Below are 16,481 nucleotides of genomic sequence, written 5' to 3'. Positions count from 1 at the left end.
AGAGAGAGAGAGAGAGAGAGAGAGAGAGGAGTGGTTAGAAAGCTACACTTTACACGCCTATCTAGCGTTAGTCATATGCTAACAGCGAGGTAAAGGCGTTAGTTACACGCAATTCTTTGTTTACGCACGGGTCTGTGAAGTGGATGCTGTTGTCAGATTAACCGGAAGAGTCTGCTCACACTTCCGGGGTCACGTGTTGCTAGGAGACCAATGCAAGCTCGCAACAGGTGCAGGTGGAGCAGACTTGTACTGCTGTGAGCATGCATGGGAAACTCATGCATGTCCCATACAATTTCATTCATTACTCAAAACAGCACATTCACTTCACAGGCAATGGTGGATTCGTAGTTAGCTACGCTAGAATAACACCATTAATTTTACGTAAATGTTTCACATGAGCGAGTCATAATGAAATACAATGATACGTAACACATAATAAGGCCTTAAATTAATGAAATGAGGAGTATCGCTCAGATCACCTACACAGTGCTGAAAAAGGGGATTTCTTCGCCCAAGATCAGACTGATGTATTCTGGTACCATTTATATGGGCTGCTAATCTGAGGTTTACCCATCAGAAAAGCCATACCCTCTACTAACAACAGAAATTAGGATTTCTGACGCTACAGAGTCATGGGTGTGTTTTGACTTAATGTGCAATAAAACTAATCTGAGTCTCATCTTCCATTCCCTTTAAAAGCCAGTTGCGCTTGCGCCATGGCAGATTCGCTATTTACATGCTCGAGTGTTAGCGCGATAATCTTTTACATTGTAAACCTTTAATTTGTAATATTTAGCATGTTTGTGTGCTGCTGTGCGTCCCTGTGTGTGTAATAAGCAGAGTGTACACGCGTTGTGCACTTGCCTATAGGCGCATATTACTAACACGCCCTTCAAATAAATAAGAAAATACTGCACCATTGACTTTAGATCAGGTTTTAGTTGGTCAATGGCACAATCGTTTTCAGTTGCCTCAAAATAGCAACCAACAATGTGCCTGAACACGCCTTCTTTTCAGACTAGCATGCCAGTGGGCGAACAGATGGGCACAAGTGCAGTTGCTATTTAAACAACGTGGTGCTGGACATGAAATTGATAACTATGTTTGGCTGAAACTAGCAAAAAACACTTGCGTCGCGCCTGGCATCGCATTGCACTGGGTGTATGAAAGGTCCCTCTGTGTTTGCTAAAAGTTAAAAAAGGGTGTCTAACATCTTTGTGTTTAGTGTAAGAAATGGCACCCACTAAAAATTACAAGCAATGTGCTTTGCTGTGGTCTCATTTCTTTACAAGGGATGATTATCATGATTTGTGTGTCATCTGCTTGGGAGTGGAGCACACTAGTATCATTGTGAAAGTGGTCCCTTTTTGCAAGCAATGGGAGTTTGAGACAGGCTCTGCCCTTTCTTTTGCCTTGTTGCCAGACTCTGAGGACCTCTTTCTAGATTCAGAAGCTTGCTTAGTGATTTCTTCTGATCCAGCTGATGACCTATTGTGGGCTGCCTCTGGCTTTAAGAAGCTGGGTGGCAGCCCCTGATAAATGCTGCAGTCTTGTGCCTTTGAAGAGTGGCTTGAGGTGGTTACTATGGTGGTAGACAAATGTAATGGCCAGTTGCAAAAAAAAGAAGTGAGGAAAAAGTTAGATTTCCAGGACACAGACTTAGTCCTTTGTGTCACTACGCAAATAGCCTGCTTGATCAGCCAGATGAGAAAAAAACTTATCATTGACAGAGTTCAGATGGCCAAGAAACAATCAGCTGCATTCAAACAATTCCCTCCCTCCCTCACTGCAGCCAAGAGCTGTAGGCCCAGGAGCTGGAAGCTTCCACGAGCCAGCCCCGGTCAAGCCCTGCCTCCTCTTGGGGTGGAGGAAAGAGCAATAGGCTAGTGTGGCTGCCTGAGCTCAGGTTCGCTTTTGGAGGGCAAAGCTTACCAGCAACCAGTTCTTCCGTTTGGGCTTGCCCCACCAACCCTCATGTTCACAAAATTCATAGATGCTGCCCTGGATCCTTTGCAACTCCATGGCGTTTATGTACTCAATTACATCAACAGCTGGCTCATATTGGCAAGGTTGAGGGCATTAGTGTTTTGACATTGAGATGTCATCCTCACTTTCTTGAGACATCTGGGGTTGAGACTGACCATCAAACAGAATATCCTCTCTCCCAGCCAGAGGATGACTTTATGGGGGTAGTATGGGGCTCGTATTCCATGCATGCATGATTGTCCCCTTCTCAAATCAAGTCCTCCCTAATGTTGAAGAACTTCAGGCTGCATTGAGAAATTTTGTCCACCAATACCAGAGGTTACTGGATCTTATGGCAGCCACCACCAACAAGATACTTTTAGTGATACCATTAGATTATTTCAGTTGTGGCTCAAAAGCATGGGGTTCCACCCATTGTGCAACCCCCTGAGGAGGATAGGGTTAATGTGCAGAGGGCTTTGTTCCCTTTGTATTTGGAAGAATTATGGTTTCTCACCTTGACTCCCACACTGGGGGCAAGCTGTTCCTGCAAGATGGTGACTACAGATGCCTCCCTTATGCTTTAGGGGCAATCCTGGATGGTTGCCTAGCCCAGGGGGCCTGGGAAGGCTGACATCTCCTTTGGCATATACATTGCCTGGGGAGGAAGACTGTATTTCAGGCTCTCAGGTACTTCCTCCTGGACCTGAGGGGCTACCATGCATTGGTGCAGACAGAAAACATGATGGTAGTCTCATATATAAATTATCAGGGCGGTCTGCGTTCACACCCTGTATTCAGGTTGGTGAATCAGATCCTCGTTTGGGCTTAAGGCAGACTGCTCTCCCTGAGGGGAGTCTATATTTCAGGGAAATCAGATCTAGGGGCAGACATCCTTTCAATGCAGGGGCTGAGGCCCAGGAAATGGAAATTCCACCCTGAGGTGCTCTTACACAGGCGGCCAATTACTTACTGGGATCTTTCTGTAGTTCTGGAAGGTTTATCAGGGGCTTTGGAGCCTTTGGAGTCAGCTTCAGAGAAGTTTCTGACCATCTAAATGGCTCTGTTATTGATATTAAGCTATCACTATTTTATAACAATGGTTGAAGACCCACACATGCAACTTTCATCCCTCTCTCTCTCTCTCGATAATTAATTAAAATAAATGCTATAATTATGTGGCCTATGGGTTGTAAGGAAGCAGCACTGGATACAAAAAAATATATTTTTTGGCCTTTACTCTGACGGCTGTCTCTCAGAAGGACAACGATCGATGGGAGTAAGTACTGATGGAAACAATGAATAAAATAGAGTAATTCTTATGTCTCTATTGTGATTATCTGACAAAAAACAAAAAACAAAGAAAAACACAGGAGATCCACCAGTGACTTAAAAAAAATCCAAGAAATTCAGTCCATGAATGTTCACAACCTTCAAGAACTTCAGGGTTCAAATATAGGTAAATTCAGTCTTTCTGAATGGCACTAGAATGAAATTAAATGGAGTATACCAAATAAAATGAAATACAGTACATTAGCCTACCATTAAACTCAACAGTTTTCATGAAAATACATTGAGTACAAAAAAACAATCTTTTAATACATTCTAATAATTTTATCGAGGTATGAAATGTTTTAAGAACACTCATAACTGTTTTTAACAGGCATATTCCAATGTAAACAGATTCACCTACAACCAGGGAAATACACTGGGCTTTAAATAAAGAAAATTAAACTTCATTAACATTCATTGTACATACCCAGTCCTTGCATGTGTCCAAAACGTGATCAAACCCGATCCACCTCATACATGCAATTCAAAAAACGTCCTTAAAGATGATCAAACGAAACATTCCTTATTAACATACTACGCTCATGTACACATTTTAAGCAATTTGTTCACAACTTCTATAAGAATGTACATTTATCTTGCCAAATAGCCCCAAAAGCCAGAGCACTACTTTGCATTCGTGGCTCTCCTCACACTGAAATCCGCGCACATGTGTTACATGCGGGAGCGCCGCAAAGCAAGTGTCGCCACACTGTTTCTTAAAGGACCAACAACCAATTTATGCTTAGCATTGGGTTTGTAAATTTTTTCCACCCTGCTAAATGTCATTGTCCTCAATGACCTAATACATATTTTTCACTTCTTTAATGGCTTCCCTAAAGAACACACTCCCCAGGCTTGTTAACACCTGTGAAAAGATTTCAGGACTGAGTGAGACTGCATTACATGCTGATCTCGGCTCATTAAAAGGGTTTGAGTGCACACCCGCACAGGCTTCTTCAGCATGGGTTCTTCCACTCTGAGAGCAGCACTGGTGTCAGGCATAACTTGCTTGGGTTCAAAATATCACGGTTCAGTATCCTCTAAAATAAATTTGGGCTGATCTACAAGCACTTCACCTTCTGCCGAAGAGCTTTCAATCTGCTTTGTCTCTTGCAGACTAGGGTAAGTGACTTCTTCTAGCACAATAAAATCAGGATCAGACTGCACTTCAACATGCTTGGACTCTGCTTCTCTCTCTTGTTGTGGTTTAGGAGGATGGTTCTCAGTGGATTCTGGCTTAGGAGCAGAAATGACACAGGGTCGCAAGTCAGCTCTATAAAGTCTCTTGATAGGACCACCCTCAAGGGGCTCAACGGTATATGTAGTACCTTGGACATCTAGAACCTTGTATACAGTAGGACCCCATGAATCCTGTCTCTTGTTCCTACCCATAGGTCGGTGACATAGATACACTTGTTGACCAACATTGATAATGGGACAATAGATCTTGTCATTCAAAGGGGCCAACCTCTCAGCAGCCTTGTGTTTGGCATATTTTCTTGCCTGTCCGTGAGCCTCTCTAAATCTCGCCTGATGAATCACTAACCAGTCTTGCTTTCTGTCTACAGGTTGCTCGTGCCCTGGCAGGGCATCAACTGGAAGGTGTGGATGAACTCCAAACAGTAAGTAGTATGGTGAGTATCCAGTGGTCGCATGTGGCGTGACATTATAGGCATAAACCAACTCCGCTAGATGTTCTGGCCACCTCCTCTTCTTTTCAGGGGAAAGTGTGTGCAGTAGATTGTGGAGCGTTTAATTAAAGCACTCCCACTGAGCGTTACCCTGAGGCCGGTAGGGTGTAGTGTTTTTTTTTTTCATACCATACATTTTACAAAGCTTAGCGATAACTTCGCTCTCAAAATTTCTTCCTTGATCAGAATGCAATCTTTCAGGTACACCGTATTTCATGAACCATTCCCTCAACAAGATTTTTGCAGTAGTGTCAGCTCTCTGATCCCTGGTTGGAAATGCCTGTGTGAATTTTGTAAAAACATCTGTTACCAAGGGTCTGAAAGAACCGATGGTAGGATCGTTCTTCTGGAAATCTGCCAGTTGTGCGGTTGTGTAGCCTGGCAGAGTATGTGTGCTTCTCTGATTGTCATTGTCTACCTCTCCACCACATTCCAAGGCACAAATCTTTGTGACTCTGTAACACCTTTCACTAGCAATTACTAATTCAGGCTCCAGGACTGTCCCTTTACTGATTATGTCACAGATGGCAACACAGTCATCATACTCGTCCGGAATGGTAGGCTCCCCTGCTAGAGGCTGCCTAGAGAGAGCATCAGCAGCTGTATTAAGTCAAACACAGATAATTGAGCATCCCACCTTTGCTCAACTGCGCCGAGTTTGGCTGTTTTAAGAAGGCACAAAGGGTTGTTATCTGTGATAACCACGAACTTAGAACCTAGAAGATAACCACAAAACATTTCTGAGACCGGCCATTTGAGGGCCAGCAGCTCAAGTTTCATGCTGCTATAGTAACGGTCATTCCTTTCTGCTTTTCGAAGCCTCCAACTTGCAAATGCAATGACCCTCTTACAACCACCCTGCTGCTGATACGGTGTTGCCCCTAAGCCTTCATGGCTTGCATCAGTCTCCAAGATAAACGGGAGACTAAAATCTGCATACCCTAATACAGGAGCAGAGGTAAGCTTCTCTTTCAGTAGCTCAAATGCTGATTGGCACTCAGATGACCACAAAGCACAGAAATCCTTCTTACATTGGCCGAACTGGGTAATACACAGATTCACTAAATCATGAAGGGGCCCAGCAATTCTAGAAAAACCCTCTATGAACTTTCTGTAATAGCTACAGAACCCTAAGTACGAGCGCAGTTCCTTTACTGTTTTGGGGACCCTCAATTTTCCCTGGATACATAGCAATTCCTTGAGCTGAGACTTGATGACCTAAGAAGATTACTTCTTGCTGCAGAAAGTGGCACTTCTCAGGCTTAACCTTGAGACCCGTTTCCTTTAGCCTCTTAAAGACCATTTCCAACCTCTGCAAGTGCTCTGGGAAAGTGGGTGCGTACACCAGTATGTCATCCAGATGCACTAGCATGATTTGAAAAATTAGATCACCCATTGTAGTCTGCATAAGATGTTGAAATGTTGATGGCCCATTACAAACCCCAAAAGGCATACGGCAGTACTCAAATATCCCAAATGGAGTTGTAGAGGCCGTTTTATGTCTGTCATGCTCGTGAACGGCAACCTGATGATATCCACTCGCCAGGTCAATTAAAGAGAAGAATGTTCCTCCCTGAAGCGCGTCAAAACTCTCATCGATCATAGGTAAAGGGAATGCGTCTCATTGTGTCTTGGAGTTTAGCTGTCTATAATCAACGCATAGCCTAAGGCTACCATCTGTTTTCCTCACTAGTACAATAGGTGAAGCATAAGTACTGGTGCTTACTTGGATCACTCCTTTCTTGAGAAGCTTACTGATATGTTCCCTAACATCCTTGTACTGAGTGGGTGGGATACGCCTGTAAGGCTCGGTCACTGGGACATTACCAGTTACATTGATCTCATGTTGTACTTTATCAGTGAAACCAAGGTCTTCATCCTCGAGAGCGAACACATCAGAAAACTGCATTAACAAATCACTCGGCTCTGCCTGCTGAAGGGCACAACCGATATGGAGCTTGATGAGGAACTCTTTCGAGCTGTTCTCCAATACCTGATCGCTTTTGGTGTTAACAGTGATTTCCCCCATATCAGCTGAAATACGCTGGAACTTAACCTCACATGTCTCATTTAATTTCAAACTCTCAACATAAGTTACAGTCCCAAGCCTGGTGAGGGCCCGCAACCAAATGTCCTCTGGGGAAAGATTCACCACCTGCACAGGAAACAATGGTTTCCCTGCGGCCACCACACAGGGAACAACAATCAATCCACCTGGTAATGGTACATTCAGAGGCTCAAGCAGGTAGTCAAATGACCCATCACGTGACATATGTTTTGTGCTTTTAGCCATCACCGTCTTTCAACTCAAGGTAACTGAGATAAGGTATGTCGAAACCATTGGCAGCAGTTATCTTCAGCCAGCTTACTGTTGAGAGCATATCTTTATCCTCACCAATCAGGTGTTCCCTGAAGAAACTCTCAGAAATAGTGCTGACTTGGCTTCCTGTATCCAGCAGACAAGCGGCACTCACACCATGTATTTTGAGATTAGCCACGGGACATTTTCCCACAACACGCTCAACTAGTCTATCACGATTAGTATCTACACTAGTTGAGCCAATGGACTGCCCTCGCATTACCTGGCTCACAGCAACCGAGCGTGGGTGTTACCCTGGGGTCTAGAGCTAGTAGTGTGCTTTTAGCCATCACCGTCACAACTGAAGAAGCAGGTATGTGTACCATGTCTTTTCCAGCTAAATGAACTGCTCTCCTCTTCTCTTGGCTACTGGCATGGTGCAGTTGTTTAAATGCCTCCAATTAGACTGAAATTTCCCACCAAGGGTGGTGTCAAACTCTGCATGTACCAATAGTTTGCATCTGCTGATAATATTCATGCCAATTACAGCTGGTACAAGAGGGGAGTTCAGTGTGTCTCTGACTACGAGGAAACCGCATTCAGGAAGGACAATACCCATGGTTTCAACTTTCAACTCAAGGTAACCGAGATATGGTATGTCGAAACCATTGGCAGCAGTTATCTTCAGCCAGCCTGCTGTTGAGAGCATATCTTTATCCTCACCAATCAGGTGTTTCCTGAAGGAACTCTCAGAAATAGTGCTGACTTGGCTTCCTGTATCCAGCAGACAAGCGGCACACACACCATTTATTTTGAGATTAGCCACGGGACATTTTCCCACAGCACGCTCAAGTAGTCTATCACAACTAGTATCTACACTAGTTGAGCCAATGGACTGCCCTCACATTGCCTGGCTCACAGCAACCGAGGGTGGGTTTTTCCCTGGCGTCCAGAGCTAGTAGCTTGCTCTGTAATAGCCTGTATTTAATGGAAACAAATTGGCTGCCCATCATCTGTAAACCTTGGCTGCACCTTGCGTTTGCTTTGGGTTGATGCACTGTGTGGTGAGTTTCTCCACAGCTTGGGTTAGCTTTCCTATAGCCCTTCCTTGTTCTGCTACAATTTTCAAAACTTCTTCAAGACTAACTGTTTATCAGTACATAAATATAAGACCTGGCTGGCTCTCTGCTCAAGTTAGCAATTGATGCCATAGTCTCCTCATGCTTTCTGTTAAGTTCTTTGTTTGTGCATGTCATGCCTATTACTACCTGCACCATGTTCATCCCCATACTCATCACCCTGTAAAACTGAAGCCTCATTTTGAAGTATACAATTTTGAAGTATACAATTTTCTTCAGTTTAACAAAATGAAAACAGTTGCTTTAGTCAAAAATAGTCTTTTAATCAGTTCGAAATTGTTTGGAAGTCAAAGGATATGTTCTCAACTGCTCATATACTTCTGTCTTACATTTTAAACAGTCTCTTGATAGGTGTCTCCTCGGAAATCACGCTGCAAACCTCTGTGGATAAGGCACTCTTCTTCCCTTCACCTAGCAGTATCGTCACCTCACCAGGTCACCTCCAGCCGGCCGACATCTGTTCACTGGATAACTGCACCCAGGAAGTTAGCCTCCACTCCGTTTTCCACCGGCACCTATCTTCACCTCTACCGTATTTCAAAATGAATAAAAAAATGACCTATAGGCTCCCAACAGTCAGATACCCCACTCCTGGTTCCAAAATGTGGCCTATGGGTTGTAAGGAAGCAGCACAGGATACAAAAAATATATTTTAGGGGCTTTATTCTGACGGCTGTCTCTCAGAAGGACATCGACGAGTAAGCACTGATGGAAAAATTTATAAAATAGAGTAAACCTTATGTCTCTATTATGATTATCTGACAAAAACAAAGAAAAAAAACAGGAGATCAACCAGTGACTTTTGGAAAAAAAATTCCAAGAAATTCAGTCCAGGAATATTCCCAACCTTCAATAAGTTCAGGGTTCAAATATAGGAAAATTCAGTCTTTCTGAATGGCACTAGAATGAAATTAAACGGAGTATACCGTGGATACGGTAGAGGCTAATATTTGAGTAAAATGAAAACAATACATTAGCCTACCATTAAACTCCACAGTTTTCATGAAAATACATCTTTTAATACATTCTAATAATTTTATCAAGGTATGAAATGTTTTAAGAACACACATTTAACAGGCATATTCCAATGTATACAGATTCACCTACAACCAGGCAAATACACTGGGCTTTAAATAAAGAAAATTAAACTTCATTAACATTCATTGTACATACCCAGTCCTTGCACGTGTCCAAAACGTGATCAAACCCGATCCACCTCACACATGCAATCCAAAAAACATCCTTAAAGATGATTAACGAAACATTCCTTATTAACATACTATGCTCATGTACACATTTTATGCAATTTGTTCACAACTTCTATAAGAATGTACATTTACCTTGCTAAATAGCCCAAAAACCCAGAGCACTAGTTTGCATTCGTTGCTCTCCTCACACAATCAGCGCACATGTGTTACATGCGGGAGCGCCGCAAAGCAAGTGTCGCAACACCATTTCTTAAAGGACCCACTACCAATTTATGCTTAGCGTTGGGTTTGTTAATTTTTTTCACTTGGCTACAATTAATTTATTCAAATAGATGTAATCTTATCTCAATGCTTCATCTTTGTGTCTGATTTAAAGTGGATAGAATTCTAAGTCTTACGTGCTGTATCTGAAGAAAATAACTAACTCCTTTAACCTTCTGGTCAAATATTGAGCAACAAACATCATTAACAGCTTTGTTAACTTTTATTAGTTTGTTAACAACTTGTCAATACTGGCAAATGACCATGGTATAAGTGGGGAAATCCTAGCTGTGCATTGCTCTGCTGCGTGTCGGGTGGTTCTTTGCACAGCTAGCCGTTGATTATCCATTACATGTCATGATGGTAAACCTTTAAATGTGCTGATCTTTATCTGTTCTGTCCTGTTCTGTTTTTTGCTGTCCCTACAGTGCTTGTGGAGATGATCTGACCTGCACTCCCTCCTACTGTCAGATCCACATCAGGCAGCACAACAAAGAAGCAGCTCTGCAGACACACTCACTGCTGGAGGATTCTCACCAACCAACAGATGATGTCCTGCACAGAGTAATAGACACTCACAAAACCTGCATGAAGAGCAAGTATGAGAGCTTATTTGAGGGAATCAAACTTCAAAATAATCAAACCCTGCTGAACAGGATCTACACACATCTCTACATCATAGAGGGAGAGAGTAAAGGGGTGAAAAAAGAACATGAGGTTGTACAGATGGAGAAAACACCAATAATACATCATTCACAACACACGCCAATCTACTGCAATGACATCTTTAAAGCCTTATCTGAACCTGGATGTGAGGAGAAATACCAAATCAAGGCTGTTCTTACTAAAGGCATCGCTGGAATTGGAAAAACTGTTTCTGTGCAGAAATTCATTCTGGATTGGGCCGAGGGAAAAGCCAATCAGGATGTAGATTTCATGTTTGTGCTTCCATTTCGAGAGCTAAACTTAATTAAAGATCATCAGTACAGTCTTCACAGACTTCTGCTGGACTTTTATCCTGAACTTCAAGATCTGGACTCTAAGATTTATGAAGAGTGTAAAGTTGTCTTCATCTTTGATGGTCTGGACGAAAGCAGAATTACACTGTTTTCACACAGACAGAAAGTTTCTGATGTTACTGAGATTTCATCAGTCAATGTGTTGATTACAAACCTCATAAAAGGATATCTTTTTCCTTCCTCTCACATCTGGATCACCTCAAGACCAGCAGCAGCCAAACAGATCCCCTCCCAATACATCAACCGTCTGACAGAAATCCAGGGATTCAATGAGTCTCAGAAGGAGGAATATTTCAAAAAGAGAATCAGTGATGAACATCAAGCCAGCAGAATCATCTCACATATTAAAAGAGCAAGAAGCCTCCAGATCATGTGTCACATCCCTGTCTTCTGCTGGATCTCAGGCACTGTGCTTCAAAACCACCTGAAACACAATGACGGTGCAGAAATCCCCAAAACTCTGACTGTAATGTACATACATTTCTTGCTCATTCAGACAAATATAAAGAATCAGAAGTATGAGGAGAAGGATCCAGAGAAGCTCCTAAAGTCAAATAGAGAAATGATTGTGAAACTTGCTGAACTGGCATTCAAACAGCTGATGAAGGCCAATGTGATGTTCTATGAGGAGGACCTGATTGAGAGTGGCATAGATGTCACTGATGCCTCAGTATATTCTGGTATTTGCACTGAGATCTTCAAGGAGGATTCTGTGATTCATCAGAGAAAAGTCTATAGCTTCGTACATCTGAGCTTTCAGGAGTTTCTTGCTGCTTTCTATGTGTTTCATGCATATATCGCTAAGAACATGCAAGCACTGAAACCTCTGTTTTTAATGGTTGAGTGGTTCAGGTTTAGGAATATCTCGCTTTGTGAGCTACTAGAATCAGTAGTTGACAAAACCCTGTTGAGTAAAACTGGACACCTGGATCTCTTTCTGCGGTTCCTACTGGGCGTCTCACTGGAGTCCAATCAGAGACTCCTACAGAGTCTTCTGACACATACAGAGAACAGTTCAGAGAGCATCAGGAACACCACTCAGTACATTAAATACACAATCAGAGCTGATGATGATTTCTCAGCTGACAGATCCATTAATCTGCTCCTCTGTCTGCTGGAAGTGAATGATCTGACTCTTTACAAAGAGATTCAGGACTTTGTGAAATCAGACAAACACTCAGAGGATAAACTCTCTCCTGCTCACTGCTCAGCAATAGCCTACATGCTCCAGATGTCAGAGGAGGTGCTGGATGAGCTTGACCTCAAGAAATACAACACAACAGATGATGGTAGGAGGAGACTGTTACCAGCTGTGAACAACTGTAGAAAAGCTTTGTGAGTATTAATTTACATGATTGCATAATTTACAGTAATATAAATACTTTACACTGCCTTTTTTTTACTTTAAAAGTAATTTGAATACAAATTCTGAGGCTGTATTAAAAACAGATACAATTATTTTAAATATCATAACGACTAAATAAATCATCAATTGCATACTCTTATGTCATTCCAATTGTCCAATTCCAATTCCATATGTTTTATTCTGTGGAACACTAAAGGAGGTAGTTTTATGAATATCTGGTTGGGTGAATTTAATACACTGATTCACTTTAACACTAAGTGAAAATAGCATATTTTCTTAATGCTTAATGCTATTTACACTAAGTGCATATAGCAATTCTATTTACACTATGTAAAAATAGCAGTATTTTCTGCTATGCATACTACTTATTGCAAATAGTGGCAAATATCTTCACCGCAGTACTGTACCACATTATAAAACAGTATACAGTAATAATGTATTGAGTGTAAATTATTATTTTTAAGATAATTATTCATTATTAAAACTAGGGATGCACGATATATCGGCCACCATATCGGTATCGGCCGATAAATGCTCATTTTTTCTGTTATCGGTATCGGCCCGATAAGAAAATTTGGCCGATATCTTTAAGCCGATAAATAATGCATTATTTCCTTCAGAGACACTTCAGACGTGCGCTGTTCGTTTGCAGCCTTTTGTGCAATTGTACGTTGTAATATTGTTTATTTGATGTATATATGATTTATCTCATATAGAATGCGTTTGGTTAAGTTAAAAGAGCACTTCAGTTTACCAGTGATAAACTCAAACAGCAGTGCACAACATTAATAACTATGATTGGGAATGTCGTGTATATAACATTCTAATGAGAAAATTATTATAATAAAACGTTGTGAATTCTTTGGGTTTAGTTGCCGTGTTTCAGCGGGTTGTTATGGGAAGAGTGCATCCACAACAGGATCACACATTCTGACTATAGCACGCAATAACCGTAATAATGCATCATTTTGTACATATATAAGTTGTAATATTATGTTTATGTTGTATTAATATTAATCTCAGGATGCATTTCCTTGAGTTAAATAAGCTGCCAGCAAAACGCTTCAGTTTATCGTGTTCATTCAGCTCTTCAGCTTCAGCACGCGCAGCTCAAACGGCTGCTATTTAAAACAGTGGTATTAATTTGTTACTTTTTCAAAATCATTGATACATTATTAATAATAACAACCACTTGTATTTTTCTATTATTATTTTCATCAGCAATATGGTTTAGTAATTAAAATAATTTAATTATTGTCTGTGCAGAGGCTATTCTGTTTTATTGGTTGCGCATTCATTTTGATTCTTTACACGTGTAATGATGTCCAGTGACTTGTTTGCATTATTTATGCATTATTTTATTTATTTGTAAGACTTTTTTATGATTAAATTTGGTAATGGGAGAGTAAAATTATTTTTAAAACGTACACCGTTCAAACTAGACTGCTTATGTTGAAGGGTTCGGGATGTGTCTTTTAATGATGAGACCTTTTTTGTAATCAGGCTCTCAAAAAGTATATAAAAATTTGGATATAGATTTATTGGCCAACATATCGGTTATCGGCTTTCAAAAATAAAGAATTATCGGTTATTGGTATCGGCCAAAATTTTCATTTCGGTGCATCCCTAATTAAAACATTGACTATTGATTGAGTTATTCATTCATATGCATAAAAGGAGGACAAATAAACATCTGGCTCAAGGGTGCACCAGTAGATGGACATGGTATTTCAAAACGGGACAGTCCAGTTTTGTCTTTTACATTTAGCTGAAATAGGGGTTTTCCTGACCTTTAAATGACCTTTGGTCAAACATATTCCAAAAGTATTATTTCACTTTTACCATAGGCATAATAAGGAGTGAATTTTAACAGGGAGTTCTAAGTCTTAAAAATTTAAAGTTTTCCTTTCTCTTTGGAGTGTTACAAGCTGTTCGTGCATAGATAAGATCCCTAAAGTTGCAAAGACTAAAGTCTGAAACCCAACGAGATATTCTTTATAAAAGTTAAGACTTGTCCACGCCCTCCTAAAACGCCTCGTTTAAACACGCCCCACATGTCTACGTCACTGTGTGGGAAGATTTGCATAACGCCGCCCAAATGTTCACGCAAAGAAAGAAGGCGTAACTTTTATTCTCGCTGTAGTTTTGCTGCCGCCGCCGCCATGTCATGGAGATGCTGTGTGTTTCGTTGTGAAAGTGAAAATACTTTGGTTGGTCTTCCAAAAATGGACATGACTAGAAATCAGTGGTTAAGTTGTATTTACATCACTGTTCCAGAACAGTTCAACCCAAATATTCAGATGTGTGCAACGCATTTTATGGAGGACTGTTTCCTGATCCTGGGAGAATAGCCTACAATGCGTCTGTGGCACAAAGGCTGTTTCCATAAAGTGGGGCAATTCCAACTTTGCAAGGACAGTCTGGCGCTTCTGACTCACAGCCTGTATGTATGTTTTCATATTTAAAGGGGTCATATGTCAATTTTCCTTTCTCTTTGGAGTGTTACAAGCTGTGCGTGCATAGATAAGATCCCTAAAGTTGCAAAGACTAAAGTCTCAAACCCAAAGAGATATTCTTTATAAAAGTTAAGACTTGTCCATGCCCGTGCCATTCTCAAGCCCGCTCCACTCACTCAAGCTCGCCATGTGTGATGCTGTGTCCTTCCAAAAGAGGACACAACTAGAAATCAGTGGTTAAGTTGTATTTACAACACTGTTCCAGAACAGTTCAACCCAAATATTCAGATGTGTGCAATGCATTTTATGGAGAACTGTTTCCTGAACCTGCAGAGTAGCCTACAATGCGCTTGTTTCTATAAAGTGGGGCAGTTCCAACTTTGCAAGGACAGTCTGGCGCTTCTGCCTTATAGCCTGTAAGTAAGTTTTTTTATTTTTAAAGAATTTGCCACTGACGATTCAAAGCGTGTTTTTAGCAGTGTAGAGTAGCGCTTGTTGTTTGTTGTTTCTCCGATCACAAATGCAGACCTGGTTTTATTGCAACAAATGCCTCGTTTGTAATGGGTTTTATTGGTTTTGTCTCGTCGCTCTGGCAACAGTATGGTACCTGTGTTACTGTGTATACTTTTCTGCATTTTAACCCTTTTTTAACAGTGACAGTATGATTTTTTGATTCATATTTTCACACTGAGGACAGATGAGGGGTTCATACAACTATTTCAAAAGCTGCAAACATTCTTAAATATAATGATCATATTCAGTATGAGCCATGTATGGCCGCATACAGATTTCCTAAAAGAATTTGCAGATTTCCTCTCAGACCTATTGGTTACTGTTGATAAAGCGCTAATTGTCGGAGATTTTAACATTCACGTTGATAATACAAATGATGCATTAGGACTTGCGTTTACTGACCTAATAAACTCTTTTGGAGTCAAGCAAAACGTCACCGGGCCCACTCATCGTTTTAATCATACGCTAGATTTAATTCTATCACATGGAATTGATCTTACTGATATAGATATCGTACCTCAAAGTGATGATGTTACTGACCCTTTCCTTGTATCGTGCATTACTGATATTAACTATATGGCTCCGCGTTATCGTCTGGGCAGAACTATTGTTCCAGCCACCAAAGACAGATTCACAAAAAACCTGCCTGATTTATCTCAATTTATCTCATAAATACACATGAACTAGACGAAATAACTAGCAACATGGGCACTATCTTCTCTAATACATTAAAAGCTGTTGCCCCCATCAAATTGAAAAAGGCTAGAGAAAAACGTACTGCGCCATGGTACAACAGTAATACCCACTCTCTCAAGAAAAAAACTCGTAGTCTTGAGCGCAAATGGAGAAAAACTAACTTGGAAGTTTTTAGAATTGCGTGGAAAAACAGTATGTCCAGCTATAGACAGGCTCTAAAAGCTGCCAGGGCCGAGCATATCCACAAACTCAAAAAAAATAACCAAAACAATCCTAGGTTTTTATTTAACACAGTGGCTAGATTAACAAATAACCAGACGCCACCCGATCTAAATATTCCCGCACAGTTTAATAGTAATGACTTTATGAATTTCTTCACTGATAAAATAGATAACATCAGAAATACAATAACAAATGTAGATTCTACAGCGTATAATACTTCAGCTTCATTCATCGCACCAAAAGATAAACTGCAGTGCTTTACAGCTATAGGACAGGAAGAGCTAAATAAACTTATAACTGCATCTAAACCAACA

The 16,481-nt window shown here is 40.9% G+C and overlaps 1 protein-coding gene and 1 long non-coding RNA gene across 2 annotated transcripts in view; one reads left to right on the top strand and one right to left on the bottom strand.

Moving 5' to 3' along the window:
- Positions 1-2,953: 2,953 nt before the first annotated feature.
- LOC107549177 (uncharacterized) lies at positions 2,954-9,828 on the bottom strand. The gene is made up of 3 exons (XR_001604535.1): positions 9,767-9,828; positions 9,600-9,668; positions 2,954-3,028 (listed from the first exon to the last, which is right to left on the bottom strand). It is a non-coding gene; the product is annotated as an uncharacterized lncRNA (long non-coding RNA).
- Positions 9,829-10,387: 559 nt separating this feature from the next.
- Positions 10,388-16,481, top strand: part of LOC107549167 (protein NLRC3-like) — a 44,575-nt gene continuing 38,481 nt past the window's right edge. The window contains exon 1 of the mRNA XM_016230156.1: positions 10,388-12,249. Within this exon, the coding sequence (XP_016085642.1) occupies positions 10,484-12,249 (1,766 nt within the window). The 5' untranslated portion in view covers positions 10,388-10,483. The remainder of the gene's footprint in view (positions 12,250-16,481) is intronic.

This window comes from Sinocyclocheilus grahami, unplaced genomic scaffold, assembly GCF_001515645.1.
Source record: "Sinocyclocheilus grahami isolate Dianchi unplaced genomic scaffold, SAMN03320097.WGS_v1.1 scaffold364.1, whole genome shotgun sequence".
Classification (NCBI taxonomy): Eukaryota; Metazoa; Chordata; class Actinopteri; order Cypriniformes; family Cyprinidae; genus Sinocyclocheilus; species Sinocyclocheilus grahami.
This window is presented reverse-complemented; position numbering and strand designations above follow the sequence as displayed.